This window comes from Nyctereutes procyonoides, unplaced genomic scaffold (genome assembly GCF_905146905.1).
Source record: "Nyctereutes procyonoides isolate TBG_1078 unplaced genomic scaffold, NYPRO_anot_genome, whole genome shotgun sequence".
NCBI classification, from domain to species: domain Eukaryota; kingdom Metazoa; phylum Chordata; class Mammalia; order Carnivora; family Canidae; genus Nyctereutes; species Nyctereutes procyonoides.
Window position 1 is genome coordinate 8,867,225 of NW_026575142.1, and position 18,828 is coordinate 8,886,052.

Consider the following 18,828-nt stretch of genomic DNA (forward strand, 5'->3'; position numbering starts at 1 on the left):
TACTCCGAGTCCATTGGTTTTCTGAGAAAAGGTTTTCTTTTTCATTGCTTGTGACACCTTACTGACACACTGCTTTCGTGCTTTTGTAGAGCCTCCTTCTTTCATCAAAACTCTTGAGCCTGCAGATATAGTGAGAGGAACAAATGCCCTCCTTCAGTGTGAAATCTCGGGCACTGGACCATTCGAAATTAGCTGGTTCAAAGACAAGAAGCAAATTCGAAGTAGTAAAAAGTACAGGCTGTTTTCTCAGAAGTCTCTTGTGTCTCTGGAGATCTTCTCTTTCAATAGTGCAGACGTTGGTGAATATGAATGTGTTGTTGCTAATGAAGTTGGGAAGTGTGGCTGCAGTGCAACACACTTATTAAAAGGTCAGTGCTCGAACGGAACGATGCCTTGCTAACAAATTGTCAGAATAACTTTCTTAACCAAGGGAAGGAAAGCGGGCCCTCTTTCTTCTCCTCCTAACCTGTGAAAATATGTTTCACTTTTGCTTCAACCTGGGACCTTGGGGACAAAACCGGTGGGTGCCCTTCATTGGGTCTTTAATCTGAGGTCACTGTAAATACTCAATCTCTGATACCAAAAGTGGGTCATGTAATAATCTTTTACGACCATTTGGTCGGCTGACAACCGTGAATCTTTTGCGCTTCTTTCTGTTGGATGGAGGTGTAATTCTTCTTAAATTTTAACTTATTCTTCTCATCAACTGACGCTATGGAAGGGCAGTACTAGACCAGAGCGATGTAGTCTAGGTAAAACACTTACATGGGTTTGGTGTTGAAAGTGTTTGGGAATTGACGGGTCTTGTCTGTTCTCTTTAACTAGAACCACCAACCTTTGTTAAGAAAGTAGATGATTTTACCGCGCTAGCAGGTCAAACCGTTACCTTACAAGCTGCCGTGAGAGGGTCAGAACCCATTTCGGTCACATGGATGAAAGGACAAGAGATCCTCAAAGAAGATGGAAAAATCAAAACGAGCTTTTCTAATGGGGTCGCGACCCTGATAATCCCTGATGTTCAGATCAGTCATGGTGACAAGTACACGTGCCTGGCTGAAAATGAGGCCGGAAGCCAAACGTCTGTTGGGGAATTAATCGTTAAAGGTTCGTGTAGGAACATTTTAACTTAAGAGTCGCTGTTTCCATTTCAAGGTGAAACCACAAGGCACACTTGGTCATGCTAACTGTTTGATACCCTTCTAGAACCTGCCAAAATTGTTGAGAGAGCCGAACTGGTCCAGGTGACAGCAGGAGACCCAGCCACGCTGGAGTACACAGTCACAGGCACCCCAGAACTCAAGCCCAAGTGGTACAAAGATGGTAGGCCTTTGGTTGCCAGTAAAAAGTACCGAATAAGTTTCAAAAACAACGTCGCCCAACTCAAGTTTTATTCGGCCGAGCTGCATGATAGTGGCCAGTACATGTTTGAGGTTTCCAACGAGGTGGGCAGCAGCTCCTGCGAGACCACGTTCACTGTACTAGGTCAGTATCTTCAGGACCCCGGCCAACCGGTGAGCAAGGCCCAAAGCGCCCGGCGCCCTGCCCCGTGCTGACCCCTCTTCCCTTCCCGTGCCACTAACAGATCGGGACATCGCCCCGTTTTTCACGAAGCCCCTGCGCAACGTGGCCAGCGTCGTGGGCAGCACCTGCAGGCTGGACTGCAGGATCGCAGGCTCCCTCCCGATGCGGGTGGCCTGGTTCAAGGACGGCAGGGAGCTGGCTTCTGGGGACAAGTACAGGGCGGCGTTTGTGGAAGGCACGGCCTCCTTGGAGATCCACGGCGTGGACCTGAGCGACGCGGGCACCTTCACTTGCCGAGCCACCAACTCCGTGGGCAGCAAAGACAGCAGCGGGGCCCTGGTGGTGCAAGGTTGGCTGGAGACCTAGCGTCTCCCTCCCGTAGGGACGGTGTTGGAACCCGGGCCCCGTCCCTTGGGCCACGCCTCTTAACTCTTGCACGTCCTTTCTCCCCCCTCCTCCCCTCCAGAGCCACCCAGCTTTGTGACCAAGCCGGCCTCAAAGGACGTCCTGCCCGGCTCGGCCGTGTGCCTGAAGAGCACCTTCCGGGGCTCCGGCCCTTTCACCGTCAGGTGGCTGAAGGGCGGCCGGGAGCTGGTCTCCGGGGGAAGCTGCTATATCACCAAAGAAGCCTCGGAAAGTTCCCTGGAACTGTACGTGGTCAAGACCTCCGATTCGGGCACGTACACCTGTCAGGTCGGCAACGCCGCGGGCAGCGTGGAGTGCAGTGCAAACTTATTTGTGAAAGGTTGGCCTCGTTTTCTTGACATCTTTGCCCCCCACCCCCACCCCGCAGTCCGTCCTCCCCTCAATGTTCCTTAACGCCGCCTTCCTCCTGCAGAGCCGGCCACGTTTATTGAAAAGTTAGAGCCCTCGCAGCTGCTCAAGAAGGGCGACAGCACGCAGCTGGCCTGCAAGGTGGCCGGCACCCCCCCGATTAAGATAACGTGGTTTGCCAACGACAGAGAGCTTAAGGAGGGCGGCAGGCACAGGATGTCCTTTGTGGAGTCCACCGCGGTCCTGAGCCTTACAGAGGTGACCACCGAGGACAGTGGCGAGTACATGTGTGAGGCTCAAAACGAGGCCGGCAGCGACCACTGTGGGAGCATCTTAATAGTCAAAGGTTTGTGGCCACATTGCCCCCAGTGTCAGCAGCACTGCGGCCCATGGCACATGTTCCTCGCTCGCTAATGCAGGGTAATTCCTCCCCCACTGTAGAGTCGCCTTACTTTACCAAGGAGTTTAAGGCAGTTGAAGTGTTGAAGGAGTATGACGTCATGCTGCTGGCCGAGGTGGCGGGCACGCCTCCCTTTGACATCACTTGGTTCAAAGACAACACGACGCTGAGAAGCGGTAGGAAGTATAAGACCTTCATTCAGGACCAGCTGGTTAGCCTGCAGATTCTCAAGTTTGTGGCCACAGATGCTGGTGAATACCAGTGTCGGGTGACCAACGAGGTGGGCAGCAGCACCTGCAGTGCCAGGGTGACCCTAAGAGGTTAGTGTCGGTCCAAAGGATGCCCCGGCTCTTCTGTAGGATGAGCTCTTTTTAAAAAAAAAAAAAATCCTTGCTAGAAAGCTGACATTGATTGAGAATTCCTCTTCTGCTAGAACCGCCAAGCTTCGTAAAAAAGATCGAGAGTACCAGCTCCCTTCGAGGAGGCACGGCTGCCTTCCAGGCCACCCTGAAGGGCTCCTTGCCCATCACCGTGACTTGGTTGAAAGACAACGATGAAATCACTGAAGATGACAATATAAGAATGACCTTTGAGAACAACGTGGCTAGTCTGTACCTCAGTGGCATCGAAGTCAAGCACGATGGGAAATACGTCTGTCAGGCCAAAAATGATGCAGGCATACAGAGGTGTTCGGCATTGCTCTCAGTTAAAGGTTGGTTCAGGAAGTTTGCCATGGGTTTTAGGAAACAGTGCAGATGTAGGCCTTCTAGCAGAGTGACTCGCAACCCACACCTGTCCCTTTGTTCTCTACAGAACCTGCAACAATCACCGAGGAGGCTGTGTCTATAGATGTCACCCAAGGGGACCCAGCCACTTTGCAGGTTAAATTTTCAGGGACTAAGGAGATTACAGCCCGATGGTTTAAAGATGGCCAAGAACTGAGCCTGGGCCAAAAATACAAAATCAGTGTCACCGACACGGTCTCTATACTGAAGATTATTTCTACAGAAAAGAGAGATAGTGGAGAATATACTTTTGAGGTCCAAAATGATGTTGGAAGAAGCAGCTGCAAGGCTAGCATTAATGTATTAGGTTGGTATTGAAACCGGGGACCTCTGTGCCCATGTTCCCCAGTTTTACAGAAAATACAAATTGCTGCGCTGACCTAACTTTTTCTCGTGGTTTCTTGTTTTTGTTTTTTTATTGCATAGATCTTATCATACCTCCCTCATTCACCAAGAGGCTGAAGAAAATGGACAGCATTAAAGGGTCTTCTATTGACTTAGAATGTATAGTGGCTGGGTCACATCCCATAAGCATCCAGTGGTTCAAAGATGACCAAGAAATATCAGCTAGTGAAAAATACAAATTCTCTTTTCATGACAATACTGCCTTCTTGGAAATCAGTCACCTGGAAGGTTCAGACAGTGGGACGTACACTTGTTCCGCCACTAATAAGGCAGGACACAACCAGTGCAGTGGCCATCTCACGGTCAAAGGTCGGCATTTGTTTTTAATCTACACTTGTCAAGGACTCGTCTGCTGTCTCGTTTCTTAATTCTCACCCTCATTGCTCCATTCCTAAGTAAACCTTGCTTTCTCGTTTTGTTTCTTCTTCTTTCATCCCAGAACCCCCTTACTTCGTGGAAAAGCCACAGTCACAAGACGTCAATCCCAGTACAAGGGTTCAGTTAAAGGCACTTGTGGGTGGCACTGCACCCATGACAATAAAGTGGTTCAAAGATAACAAAGAGTTGCACTCGGGAGCAGCTCGCTCCGTTTGGAAGGATGACACCTCCACCATACTGGAGCTCTTTTCAGCCAAAGCTGCCGACTCTGGGACCTACATCTGCCAACTAAGCAATGATGTCGGCACAGCAACCAGTAAAGCCACTCTCTTTGTGAAAGGTCTGATCTCTACATTCACCTCTCTTGCTTGCTTGTCTTAGATTTTCTTGGGTTGGGGGTGGGGGGAGGAAGAGACTTAAGAAAGCGATTTCAGCCTTTGTTTAAAAAAAAAAATGTTCAACGTGACCCTTTCTTCCCCATCTTTAGAACCTCCTCAATTCATTAAGAAGCCCAGCCCGGTATTAGTGCTGAGAAATGGACAATCTACGACATTCGAATGCCAAATCACAGGCACCCCTGAAATCAGAGTTTCTTGGTATCTGGACGGGAATGAAATAACAGCCATTAAGAAACATGGCATTTCCTTCATCGATGGCCTAGCCACTTTCCAAATCTCTGGTGCCAGGGTAGAAAATAGTGGGACTTACGTCTGTGAAGCCCGTAATGACGCGGGCACGGCAAGCTGCAGCATTGAATTAAAAGTGAAAGGTTCGTTGCTGGCTCTGTTTTTGCATGTTTTGGCTGTGCTGCTGGCCAGGCCTCTGGTCGTCCCTCGAGTAAGCTAGCCTCTGTCTTCCTTTTGCATCTTTAGAGCCTCCCACCTTCATCAGGGAGCTGAAGCCCGTGGAGGTTGTAAAGGATAGTGACGTGCAGCTGGAGTGTGAAGTTGCAGGAACAGCTCCATTTGAAGTCACGTGGCTGAGGAACAACAAGGAAATTCGAAGCAGCAAAAAATATACCCTCACTGACAGAGTGTCAGTGTTTAGCCTCCATATAACCAAGTGTGACCCTTCAGACACTGGTGACTACCAGTGCATTGTGTCCAATGAAGGTGGCAGCTGCTCTAGCAGTACTAAGGTCTCCCTGAAAGGTCAGTTGTACCCCGAGGAAGCAGGCTACGGCCTAAAAATTTGGTCATGCTCTTTAATTTTGTGATTACAAGAAGCTCAAATATGCCTCTTCTTTTCACACCATCTAATTTGATCGCAGAACCACCATCATTCATTAAGAAGATTGAAAACGTCACGACCGTTCTGAAAAGTTCTGGCACCTTCCAGAGCACCGTGGCGGGCTCGCCTCCCATTTCTATCACCTGGCTAAAGGATGACCACATTCTTGAGGAAGATGATAATGTTCATATTTCGTTTGTGAACAACGTGGCCACACTTCAGATCAGAGCTGTGGACAATGGACACAGCGGGAGATACACATGTCAAGCCAAGAACGAGTCAGGAGTTGAGAGGTGTTATGCTTTCCTCTTAGTACAAGGTTTGTAGGCTTTTCCATCGAGGCCTTAGCCTGTGGGGATGATTCCATAGGCCCACCTTATTTCTGGTGGAATTAGCCACACAACTGATTTGCATTTTAATTCTTACCGCAGAACCTGCTCAAATCCTGGAGAAAGCTAAATCTGTTGATGTTACTGAGAAAGACCCAGTGACTCTGGAGTGTGTTGTGGCTGGAACACCAGAACTCAAAGTGAAATGGCTTAAAGATGGAAAGCAAATTGTGCCCAGTAGATATTTTTCAATGAGTTTTGAAAATAACGTGGCCAGTTTTAGGATTCAGTCAGTAATGAAGCAAGACAGTGGTCAGTACACTTTCAAGGTGGAAAATGACTTTGGAAGCAGTAGCTGTGATGCCTACCTGAGAGTGCTAGGTTTGTATTTGGGCCCGAGTGGGCTTCCCTTATTTCTTTACCTATATCCTTTGTAAACAAATGGCAACATATTGATGGGTGTGTTTTGCTGTTTGCATTGGATAGATCAAGATATTCCTCCATCTTTCACCAAAAAATTGACCAAAATGGATAAAATTCTGGGCTCTTCTATTCGTATGGAGTGCAAGGTTTCAGGCTCACTCCCTATTAGTGCTCAGTGGTTTAAGGATGGAAAAGAAATATCCACAAGTGCAAAATACAGACTTGTCTGTCATGAGAACACGGTGTCACTGGAAGTTAATAATCTGGAATTGGAAGACACTGCGAATTATACGTGCAAGGTCTCCAATGTAGCCGGGGATGACGCATGCAGTGGCATCCTAACTGTTAAAGGTTAGACCTTCTTTTCCTCTTCTTCATTCTTTGTGTGATTGCTTATTAAATGTGCGACTCTTACCTTGTACTCTTTAGACCTAAGAGTTTCAATAATTCTGTTTCTTTAGATATATATTTATTGAGTTCAAGAAATACACAGTCATTACCTCTTTTCAGAGTGTTTTCTTACATGTCCATAAGACTGTCAACATAGCTTAACTAGGAGGAGTCTCATTAAGTATTTCTCTTAACATCTATAGAACCACCAAGCTTCCTAGTGAAACCCGAGCGACAGCAAGCCATACCGGATTCCACAGTAGAATTTAAAGCAGTACTGAAAGGAACACCACCATTTAAAATAAAGTGGTTTAAAGATGATGTGGAACTTGCCTCTGGACCTACCTGTTTCATTGGCTTGGAAGGGTCAACTAGCTTCTTAAATCTCTATTCAGTGGATGCTTCCAAGACTGGACAATATACCTGCCAAGTTACCAATGACGTTGGTAGCGACTCTTGTACTACAATGTTGCTTGTGACAGGTGTGCACGTTTGATTGTTTTACACTGTTTTACGTTTCTGTCTGACCTGTGGCTCCCTTCTATACCATGCATCCACCCAATCAAGAAAGTACGCTTCTCTCAAACAGTACACTGGATTTGCCAGGCACTGTTCATCTCTTCCTCTTTCCTGTATACTACTTAATTTTGCTTTTGTTATATTTATCTGCTCCCTCATAATCTCCCCTTTCTTTCACTCTCTAGAACCACCCAAGTTTGTAAAGAAATTAGAAGCATCTAAAATAGTGAAATCAGGTGACTCAGCACGACTTGAATGCAAGATAACTGGATCCCCCGAAATCAGAGTTGTGTGGTACAGAAATGAACATGAACTCCAAGCCAGTGATAAATACAGAATGACTTTCATTGACTCAGTGGCCGTCCTACAGATGAACAATCTTGGTACTGAGGACAGTGGGGATTTCATTTGTGAGGCTCAGAATCCTGCTGGCAGCACAAGCTGCAGTACCAAGGTTATCGTAAAAGGTAGAAATCTCTTCTGTTCTTCATTACCTGAAGCTCACCTTCTTCTCCCCTGGGGTATCACAGCTATTTTTTCTTTTGCCATCATTTTAGCTTCCATTTGAGATCATAGAATATTTTCCCCAACTAGTATTATTTCTCTTTTTTTGTTATTTCTTAAGATTTGCTTATATGTAACCAATCATTCTGGGGTATTTTTCTTGTTATTCCAATGTCATAATTCTGATCACCTCAATACATTGACCAAGCAGTGTAAATCTGATGTTCACAAACGAAGGAAGGAAGGAAGGAAGGAAGGAAGGAAGGAAGGAAGGAAGGATGGATTGATTCATTTTAAAATCCATTTTTACCTTTAGCCAACTTATGAATAGATCATCACTTTCACTATAATCTTTAGCATTAATAACAAAGAATATTTACTATATATGTGTATATGTGTGTATATGTATATGTATATGGTGCAAACAATACAGATTTTAACCTTACATTTAAAACAGGACAGTTATAGGTGTGCCTGGGCGGCTTGGTAAGTTAAGTGCCCAACTTGATTTCAGGTCTTAATCTCAGGCTCATGAGCTCAAGCCCGAGTTAGGCTCCACTCAGGTGATGCCTACTTAAAAAAAGTATATACATATATATATGAAAAAAGGACAATATACATATTTTTTTCTCTCTCAAGAATTGCTTCCTATTTTTAAAAATTATATCACTATGCCTTGGTGCAATTAATACCAGTATTTTCTGTAGCCTCTTTCCAGTATTTTTATCACAAAGTCCAAGGTTGTCATGGTGTGAAGCAATTATTTCAATAAAAGTTGGTGACATGGAAGACTTAGATCACAGGTGTCATCATGGCTTCTAAGTATTTCCGTTATAGAGCATATATAAAAACTTTCATCCCTGAAGTTAGGATTTGATACCTCATGCAAATCATCTTAATTAAAGGTACTTTGGTTTGGTTTTTGTTTTACAACTTTCGCATCAGTCCTTATCATCTGAGAAAAACTAGTAAGGTAAGGTAGATAGAAAGTTGAAGTCCTCAGCAAGGACATCTAGGGGTCTAGTTTGGGCTCTCTGCCAGGGAAGCGAGTGATTCTGTAAAGGCTAATGGCTTCTCCAAAGCTGTTATTCCTCAACAATGAAGTGATAGTTCTGGACACTGTTTCCACATTATAGTATCTTGACTCTTCCAACTCATTATAGTATCTTGACTCTTTCTTAACAACAAAGAAATAAAAACATTCTATGAGATTAAATAGCCCAACTCATTAGAAACTCTTGTTTTCTTACAGAACCACCCGTTTTTAGCAGCTTCCCTCCTGTAGTAGAAACCCTTAAAAATACTGAAGTTAGTCTTGAGTGTGAACTTTCGGGAACACCACCATTTGAGGTGATATGGTACAAAGACAAGCGGCAACTCCGAAGTAGCAAGAAATACAAGATTGCATCCAAAAACTTCCATGCAAGTATTCATATTCTCAATGTTGAAACTTCAGACATTGGTGAATACTACTGCAAAGCACAGAATGAAGTGGGAAGTGATACTTGCATTTGTACCGTAAAATTAAAAGGTAAGCGTATTTCCTGCACATGGCAGAAATGGCAGGAATGTGCAAGACACCTGTTTTTTTCTTTCTCTTCCATTATATGGACAATGTTTTCAACAATCTCCGCTCATCTTTCCTTGTTCAGAACCACCAAGATTTGTCTCCAAACTGAACAGCCTCACTGTTGTAGCTGGCGAGCCCGCTGAGTTACAAGCATCCATAGAAGGAGCCCAGCCTATTTTTGTTCAGTGGCTTAAAGAGAAAGAAGAAGTGATCAGAGAAAGTGAAAACATCAGAATTACATTTGTAGAAAATGTTGCAACTCTGCAGTTTGCAAAAGCAGAACCAGCTAATGCTGGGAAGTATATCTGCCAAATCAAGAATGATGGCGGAATGAGAGAGAACATGGCCACATTGACTGTTTTAGGTTGGTACAATATAGTACAATGATCCCCTGATAGAAGGTGGCACCAACCTCTGAGATGAGTCACTAGTAGAATCTCTGGTTCTGAATTTCTTCTGGAATGATATTAGTCCATACCTGTTTGAAAGGTTTAGGAGAGGGGAGCCTGGGTGGCTCAGTTGGTTAAGGAGCCGCCTTTGGCTCAGGTCATGATCCCAGGGTCCTAGGATTGAGCCAGCCCCATGTCCAGCTCCCTGCTCAGCGGGGAGCCTGCTTCTCCCTCTCCCTCTGTTCCTCTCCCTGCTTGTGCTCTTGAGCACTCTCTCTCTCTCTTAAATAAATAAATAAAATCTTTAAGAACAAAAAGAAAAAAGGAAAAAAGAGAAAAGACCTATCAATCTTTTTTTTTCCCTAATCGATCTTTCAAACACTCTTCCCTGTTTCTGTGATCCTAACAAAAGTTAGCCATCTGTTTCATTGTTTACTTACTACTTTTCTTGATGGATTAGCAGATAGAATCATGATTTTCTTTTGGAAAATGAAAGAAAACTATTGGAAGCCAGCATATGCCACAAGGAAATTTTGTTTCCAAAGTACTAGCTGTTCATGTTGACAAGAACTCCCGAGATCAAAGTTAGATAGGAAAGACTTACACTTGCATCTTTGGACATTTTAATTTAGTGATTGTTTGGATAACAGCTTGGAAAAATACTGGCTTTAGCCCCTTAAAATAAAGCAAAGATATCAAGTAGTTCAAAACATGAATCCTTTGCTCTAGAGAGGGTCAAGTGCAAATCAGTACACACTGTCTAATATACATTGTCTGAATTGTTTTGGAAGCCAACTAGTGCAGAAACATATGGCTTAATAATAACCCCCCATAAATTCATGACAACATGTAATTGTGGAATCATCACTCCAGAGAGGGAGAGAGAGAGAGAGAGAGAGAACGCCCTAACAGAGAGAGAGAGAGAGAGAGCGCCCTAACATAACCAAACCATTGGAAGAACCAATCTTAGTGAATTTGAGAGTAGAATCATGCTAAAGGTAACGGACTTTGACAGATGGCTATCACATTTTATTTCAGAGCCTGCAGTCATTGTTGAGAAAGCAGGGCCAATGACAGTGACTGTGGGAGAAACGTGCACCCTGGAGTGTAAGGTGGCCGGCACTCCCGAACTCTCGGTTGAATGGTACAAGGACGGGAAGCTGTTGACCAGCAGCCAAAAACACAAATTCAGCTTCTACAACAAAATCTCTACCTTAAAGATACTCTCTGTTGAAAGGCAAGACGCAGGCACATACACTTTCCAGGTTCAAAACAACGTCGGAAAAAGCAGCTGCACAGCTGTGGTTGATGTTTCAGGTTAGTTCCGCTCTATCCCCGCCACCCCCCATTGCTTCTGCGGATTCCTTCAGCAGTTGCCTTCTCTCACGGCTCTTCTGCTCTTTCAAATCGTGGTGATCTCTTGCCTTTCCTCACACAGACCGAATGGTCCCTCCCTCTTTCACACGAAGACTGAGAGATACTGTTGGGGTGCTGGGTACTTCTTGCATCTTGGAGTGCAAAGTAGCTGGATCGTCACCTATCTCCGTTGCCTGGTTTCATGAGAAAACGAAGATTGTCAGCGGAGCAAAGTACCAGACCACATTCTCAGATAATGTCTGCACGTTGCAGCTCAATTCTCTGGACTCGTCGGATATGGGCAGTTACACATGCGTAGCTGCTAATGCTGCTGGGTCTGATGAATGTCGTGCAGCGTTGGCTGTACAAGGTCAGTGTTATACACACAAGCCATTTTGCACAAATTCTTCTTTGGGTGCACATCATGGTACCCACCTGACACACATTCTAAAGGGCTCTTCATTTTTAGATTCAGAGTTGCAACCAAATTAGAAACTTACAGGTTCTTTTCACTGTCCTCCATGTCCATGTAGAACCACCCTCTTTTGTGAAGGAGCCTGAACCTCTGGAAATACTACCAGGCAAAAATGTCACTTTCACAAGCGTCATTAGAGGAACCCCTCCATTCAAGGTCGGCTGGTTCAGAGGTGCCAGAGAACTCGTGAGAGGAGACAAGTGCAACATCTACTTTGAAGACACTGTGGCAGAACTGGAATTATTTAATGTTGACATCTCTCAGAGTGGGGAATACACTTGTGTGGTTTCTAACAATGCTGGCCAAACATCCTGCACTACTCGTCTCTTTGTGAAAGGTTTGCTCGAGTGCATTTGCTCTTCTGATTTTCTGTATGCAGCCATCTATGTGCTTTTCCTGGGTTTAATTGCCATGCTTTGTCACTCACCAGAACCGGCTATGTTTGTGAAGAAGCTAAGTGATCACTCCGTGGAACCAGGGAAGTCCATAATTCTGGAGAGCACCTACACCGGAACACTTCCGATTGCAGTTACCTGGAAAAAGGATGGTTTCAACATAAGTCAGTCTGAAAGATGCAGCATAGTCACAACAGAGAAAACGTGCATCTTAGAAATCCTGAATAGCACAAAAAAAGATGCAGGACAGTACTCCTGTGAAATTGAAAATGAGGCAGGCAAGGATGTCTGCAAAGCTCTGGTATCTACATTAGGTGTGTTGTTATATTCTTCTCAGTGGTCGGCATTCCTGTAAGACAAGGCATGGTCTGTTTGCTGTTCTTTAATTCCAGTTGCTGAATGTGATCCTTTCTTCTTTAGAACCACCTTATTTTGTTACGGAGCTAGAACCTCTGGAGGCATCGGTTGGAGATTCAGTGTCTTTACAATGCCAGGTTGCTGGGACACCAGAAATTACAGTGTCTTGGTACAAAGGAGACACCAAGTTACGGCCAACTCCTGAATACAGGACCTATTTTACAAACAATGTGGCCACGCTTGTTTTTAATAAAGTGAATATTAATGACAGTGGAGAGTACACATGTAAAGCAGAAAATAGTATAGGAACTGCTGCTTCGAAGACTGTCTTCAGAATTCAAGGTGATTATATTATTTTAGAAATTAAGAAGTGTTTTTAAATTAATCCTTTTATCTTTGGGGAGAAATTTTCTCCTCATGGACTAATGACTCAAGTATTGCTTGTCTTCCTACAGAGCGCCAACTCCCACCTTCCTTTGCAAGACAATTGAAAGACATCGAACAGACGGTTGGGTTGCCAGTTACACTCACTTGTCGATTAAATGGCTCCGCACCCATCCAGGTGTGCTGGTATAGAGATGGGGTACTTTTACGAGACGACGAAAATCTACAGATGTCATTTGTAGACAATGTGGCAACTTTAAAAATCTTGCAAACTGACTTGAGTCACTCTGGCCAGTACTCCTGCTCAGCCTCTAACCCACTTGGAACAGCATCTTCTAGTGCTAGACTGGCAGTGAGAGGTTTGTTCCCATGTTAATCTTTCTCTTCGCAAAAACCAAACCGTGACTTCTTATTCACTGTCAGAGTAGAAACAGCCAGTGACAAAAGTCAAACAAACAAAACACACATTGCCTTTTCTTTTCATTTTCCAGAACCTAAGAAGTCTCCCTTCTTTGACATCAAGCCTGTATCTATAGATGTCATTGCTGGGGAAAGTGCTGACTTTGAGTGCCATGTCACTGGTGCTCAACCAATGCGGATCACTTGGTCAAAAGATAACAAGGAGATACGTCCTGGAGGAAATTATACTATCACATGTGTGGGAAACACTCCCCATTTGAGAATTCTTAAAGTAGGCAAAGGAGACTCTGGTCAATACACTTGCCAGGCAACCAATGATGTTGGCAAGGACATGTGCTCAGCTCAACTCAGTGTAAAAGGTATCATTACGCGGCATCTACCGATATTTGTTCTTTCCCATGTTTACGTAACGGTCTTCTAAAAGTTCCTTTAGTGTTTAAGTGTTTGGGACAAGCTAACTGGGTCATGTTAGAATTTGTACTTTAGTGTTGAAAGCATTAATTGAAGATCTGTTTTGTCTTTATATTGTTCTCTAGTGTTAACTCTAAGTGTGATCCTATCAGATAGTGTGGTCTAATTGAAATTTGTGAAGTATTGTTTCAACTATCCAGTCTCATATTATTTTCTGTTATGTGGCATTCTGATTTATCATTACTAAATTTTGACCAAATACCTCTATAATACACTAACTTATATGTTTTGGCTTACCTATCCAAACTGCAAAAATTAAACTTACCAGTTAAATTCTCCATTAGGAGCTTATTTGATGGCAAACATAACATTTCATCACGAAATAATCAGAAAGTATATTCTTAATAAGCACGTTTAAGTTACGTATTTACGGGATCTTCAGCCACAAACACAAGCTATTTTTTCCTTTGATTTACTAGAACCTCCCAAGTTCGTTAAGAAACTAGAAGCTTCTCAAGTTGCAAAGCAGGGAGAATCCATCCAGCTGGAATGTAAAATAAGTGGTTCCCCGGAAATCAAAGTTCAGTGGTTCCGAAACGACAGCGAACTTCACGAAAGCTGGAAATACAACATGTCATTCGTTAATTCTGTGGCCTTGCTTACCATCAATGAAGCCAGCCCTGAGGACAGTGGAGACTATATCTGCGAAGCTCATAATGGTGTTGGTGATGCCAGCTGTAGCACAGCCCTGACCGTGAAAGGTTAGACACGCTAAGCTGCTTGCTTTCTTCTCTGGTTTGAGTCTTTCTCGACAACGTGATGAGCTCCAAAATAAAAAGGCTCACCGCGGGAGCAATTCTTAACTAGCTTGCAGGAATTGTTATTTCTTTCGCTAGCCTACTGGCCTATGGTCACACCAATCGCTCCTAGTGATTCTGGATTCTAAAATATGGGGTTTTTTTTCCTTTTCAGTAAGCAAATGTTCTCATCATTTATCTTCTTTTTCCCCGGTAGCACCTCCTGTTTTCACCCAGAAGCCTTCTCCAGTAGGAGCTCTTAAAGGTTCTGACGTTATCTTCCAATGTGAAATTTCGGGAACCCCCCCATTTGAGGTGGTGTGGGTTAAAGACCGAAAGCAAGTTCGAAGCAGCAAGAAATTTAAAATCACGTCAAAAAATTTTGATACAAGTCTTCATATCCTTAATCTCGAAGCTTCCGATGTAGGAGAGTATCACTGCAAAGCCACTAACGAGGTGGGAAGCGACACGTGTGTTTGCTCTGTCAAGTTCAAAGGTTTGTACACCTGGGCACAAAAATAGATGTCTCTTCCTTTCCTCTTTTCTTGCTTAGCTAATAATTTAGGTGGCTGTGATTCCCTTTCTTCCCCTAACCACAAATTTCTTTCATTAGAGCCTCCACGATTTGTGAAAAAGCTAAGCGACACCTCAACTCTTGTTGGGGATGCTGTTGAGTTACGGGCTGTGGTGGAAGGATTCCAGCCTATTTCTGTGGTCTGGCTGAAAGATAAAGGTGAAGTCATCAGAGAGAGTGAAAACACTAGGATTTCGTTCATCGATAACATCGCAACCCTCCAACTTGGGAGCCCCAAAGCATCTGATTCTGGAAAATATGTGTGCCAGATCAAGAACGATGCTGGGACGCGAGAATGTTCGGCAGTCTTGACAGTCCTAGGTTAGTAACAAAGGACAACCTGCATAAAAAATCAGAACGACTGGCCCATGATCGTCTTCCACAAATATTAATCTTATCCCATTGTATGTTGATTACACTCTCAGTCTGGGAGGTGACTTTATCTTCAACGCATTATACTTCTTCTTTTAGAACCAGCCAGAATCGTAGAGAAGCCGGAACCCATGACGGTCACTACTGGGAATCCTTTTGCATTAGAGTGTGTGGTGGCTGGAACACCAGAGCTTTCAGTCAAGTGGTTCAAAGATGGGAGAGAATTGTCTGCAGACAGCAAACATCACATTACGTTCATCAACAAAGTGGCTTCGGTTAAAATCCCTTGTGCAGAAATGAGTGACAAGGGGTTATACAGCTTCGAAGTGAAGAACAGTGTTGGTAAAAGCACCTGCTCTGTGTCCGTCCACGTCTCGGGTGAGTAGTATGAGGTTTTAACAGACCTATCAGTTTTCCTGGAGGAAAAAAAGAAAAAAGAAAGAAAAAAAGCAAGCAAGTTTCTCTTTAAACAGAGAACTTGACGGGATGAGCACTGGGTGTTATTCTGTATGTTGGTAAATTGAACACCAATAAAAATTAATTTATAAAAAAAATAAATAAATAAACAGAGAATCACCCTTCTCCCACATAGATCGAGTCGTGCCCCCCTCCTTCATCCGCAAGCTGAAGGACACCAATGCCATCGTGGGGGCCTCGGCGGTTCTGGAGTGCCGGGTGTCCGGCTCGGCCCCCATTTCGGTCGGCTGGTTTCAGGACGGGAATGAGGTCGTCAGTGGGCCTAAATGCCAGTCCAGCTTTTCGGAAAACATCTGTACTTTGAGCCTGAGCTTACTGGAGCCCTCCGACACAGGCACATACACGTGCGTGGCCGCCAACGTGGCCGGTTCTGACGAGTGCTCGGCACTGCTGACCGTGCAAGGTCAGTGTGCGGGTCAGGCCGCGGCTGCCCGGCGCCACTTGGCACCTGCCGCGCATGGGAGCTTTCGTCGTGTCTCCTTTGAAGCCTTAGTTCCCTTTCCTTCAAGGGCCAAAAAGCGCATCTCACCTGGATCTCTCTGTTTCCTCTTGCTCTCTCCCTCCCCTGCGGTATCCAGAACCCCCGTCCTTCGAACAGGTCCCCGACTCCGTGGAAGTGCTGCCTGGAATAAGCCTCATATTCAGCTGTGTCATCAGAGGCACCCCTCCATTCAAGGTCAAGTGGTTTAAAGGCAGCAGGGAACTGGTGTCGGGGGAGTCCTGCACCATCTCCCTGGAGGATGCCGTGACCGAGCTGGAGCTGCTGGAGGTGGAGCCGTCGCAGAGCGGGGACTACTCCTGCCTCGTCACCAACGAGGCGGGCAGTGCCTCCTGTACTGCGCACCTTTTTGTGAAAGGTTTGCTCTTTTCTCCAACTCGTGTGTCTTTGCCATGTCTTTCCACGTCTTGGCTTGAAGATGCCGATTTGACCCTCCTGTTTTGTCCGCACAGAACCAGCCACCTTTGTGAAAAGGTTGGCTGACTTCAGCGTGGAGACAGGAAGCCCCATAGTGCTCGAGGCCACCTATTCGGGCACACCTCCCATCTCCGTGAGCTGGATGAAGAATGAGTCCCCGCTGTCCCAGTCGCAGAATTGCAGCATTACCACGACAGAAAAATCCACCATACTGGAAATTACTGAGAGCACCGTAGAGGATTATGCACAGTACAGTTGCCTGATAGAAAATGAGGCCGGTCAAGACATTTGTGACGCGCTGGTGTCTGTCTTAGGTGTGTCAATCAGTTACCTCCCCTTCTTATTGCTGTCTTCTCCTTCTCTTACAACATCTTCTTTAGGGCAGCATGATTGATTGATTGCCATCCTTTGTACCCTAGAACCGCCTTATTTCATTGAGCCTCTGCAACACGTAGAAGCAGCCATTGGAGAACCCACGACTTTACAATGTAAAGTAGATGGAACCCCAGAAATTAGAATTGCTTGGTATAAAGAACACACAAAGCTGCGCTCAGCTCCTGCGTACAAAATGCAATTTAAAAATAACGTCGCCTCCTTAGTTATCAACAAAGTGGATCACAGTGACATAGGAGAGTACACCTGCAAGGCAGAGAACAGTGTGGGGGCAGTCGCTTCTTCAGCCGTGCTCGTTATCAAAGGTGATGATGGTTTTGTTTCCCAAGGCTTGCTGTGTGCTGAACAGACCCATTTGCTTAAAAACATCACAATGTTAATGGATTGAAATGCGTCCTGGATGTTTTCTCTCTTGTGAATGAGGATTATCTGTAACTTCTTTACAGAGCGCAAACTTCCACCTTCCTTTGCAAGAAAGCTGAAGGATGTTCACGAGACCCTTGGCTTCCCAGTCGCATTTGAATGTCGCATCAATGGCTCAGAACCTCTTCAAGTGTCTTGGTACAAGGATGGGGTACTTTTGAAAGACGATGCTAATTTGCAAACCTCTTTTGTTCATAACGTAGCAACCCTTCAGATTTTGCAAACTGACCAGAGCCACGTTGGTCAGTACAATTGTTCAGCTTCCAATCCTCTTGGAACTGCTTCATCTAGTGCCAAACTCATTCTCTCAGGTGAGTAGCTCATCGCGCTACCCTCTTCATTATAAAAGCTTCACTGCTGTGGGCCACCAAAGGACTGGTGCCTCTTAGTTTCTGCTCCATGTCTGGGAGCATGAAAACTGAAGTCACCATGTTGGTCTTCATCCTTTTCAGAGCACGAAGTGCCTCCTTTCTTTGATCTAAAGCCCGTATCAGTAGATCTTGCTCTTGGAGAAAGTGGTTCTCTTAAATGTCATGTAACTGGAACTGCACCCATCAAAATCACTTGGGCCAAAGATAACCGAGAGATTCGCCCTGGAGGCAACTACAAGATGACTTTGGTTGAAAATACTGCCACTCTGACCGTTCTCAAAGTAAGCAAAGGCGATGCTGGGCAGTACACCTGCTACGCAAGCAACGTCGCTGGAAAAGACTCTTGTTCTGCTCACCTGGGTGTACAAGGTACCTGTTCCAGTCACGTAGCAACATCTCTTTTACATTTTCAATATCTTGAAATACAGGAGGAAGGGTGTGCTTGAAAGTTGGTCGGACCATGGTCGAGTAATTAGGAGAGCTCAAATGGATCTAGGGCCTTCCAGAAGGGATCAAGTTTTAAAATTTTTTGTTAAAAAATATAAAACTGATAAAACATAGACTGTACATTGATTTTTAAAGGCTAAAGATAAAGACTAGGGAAAGAGTGAACAACAGTTTTTCACAGGATTGCAAGAAAATCCAAATTTGAAAGAAATCAGCTTAAGACCAAAAAAAAAAAAAAGGAAGTTATCTCAAAAGACTTATTTTCCCCAGTCGTTTGTAAATTAATGGATTTTATTGCTCCAGGGGATAGCAGATCCCAAATAAGCCCTTCAAGAAGACTCAGCTTGTGCTAACCTCTCTCTCTCCTCTAGTCCCAGTTAAGTAATAGTGGAAGCCAGAGGGCTGGGGTGAACATTAATATCTGACATTGTGGAAGGCAACCATTTCTTTCAGTAGCAAGTTCATGGCTGCCATTGTCAGAGATTAAATACTTAACTCAATGAACTACTGATCTAACCCATTAGAGAATTTTTTAGGATTTTTGTGGTGATGGTTTCTAGATCTCTTGAAATTAAAATAGAATTGTATTTAGCAGCCCATTTGCTCTATGACATACTCCTAATCATTTTTATTTCTCTGAGCT

At 44.6% G+C, this 18,828-nt stretch overlaps 1 protein-coding gene across 1 annotated transcript in view; it reads left to right on the forward strand.

The window, feature by feature from the left end:
- The window catches only part of TTN (titin), a 272,766-nt gene that overhangs the window by 74,036 nt on the left and 179,902 nt on the right, over positions 1-18,828 (forward strand). Inside the window, 37 exon segments of the mRNA XM_055307803.1 lie at positions 90-368; positions 826-1,104; positions 1,204-1,482; positions 1,583-1,870; positions 1,988-2,266; positions 2,360-2,641; positions 2,737-3,015; positions 3,129-3,407; positions 3,509-3,787; positions 3,907-4,194; positions 4,325-4,603; positions 4,751-5,032; positions 5,136-5,414; positions 5,534-5,812; positions 5,925-6,203; positions 6,309-6,596; positions 6,839-7,117; positions 7,340-7,621; positions 8,911-9,189; positions 9,311-9,592; positions 10,656-10,934; positions 11,056-11,343; positions 11,507-11,785; positions 11,879-12,157; positions 12,264-12,542; positions 12,656-12,943; positions 13,076-13,363; positions 13,895-14,176; positions 14,430-14,708; positions 14,826-15,107; positions 15,258-15,536; positions 15,751-16,038; positions 16,214-16,492; positions 16,587-16,865; positions 16,971-17,249; positions 17,391-17,678; positions 17,820-18,107. Of these exon segments, the coding sequence (XP_055163778.1) occupies positions 90-368; positions 826-1,104; positions 1,204-1,482; positions 1,583-1,870; positions 1,988-2,266; positions 2,360-2,641; positions 2,737-3,015; positions 3,129-3,407; positions 3,509-3,787; positions 3,907-4,194; positions 4,325-4,603; positions 4,751-5,032; positions 5,136-5,414; positions 5,534-5,812; positions 5,925-6,203; positions 6,309-6,596; positions 6,839-7,117; positions 7,340-7,621; positions 8,911-9,189; positions 9,311-9,592; positions 10,656-10,934; positions 11,056-11,343; positions 11,507-11,785; positions 11,879-12,157; positions 12,264-12,542; positions 12,656-12,943; positions 13,076-13,363; positions 13,895-14,176; positions 14,430-14,708; positions 14,826-15,107; positions 15,258-15,536; positions 15,751-16,038; positions 16,214-16,492; positions 16,587-16,865; positions 16,971-17,249; positions 17,391-17,678; positions 17,820-18,107 (10,422 nt within the window).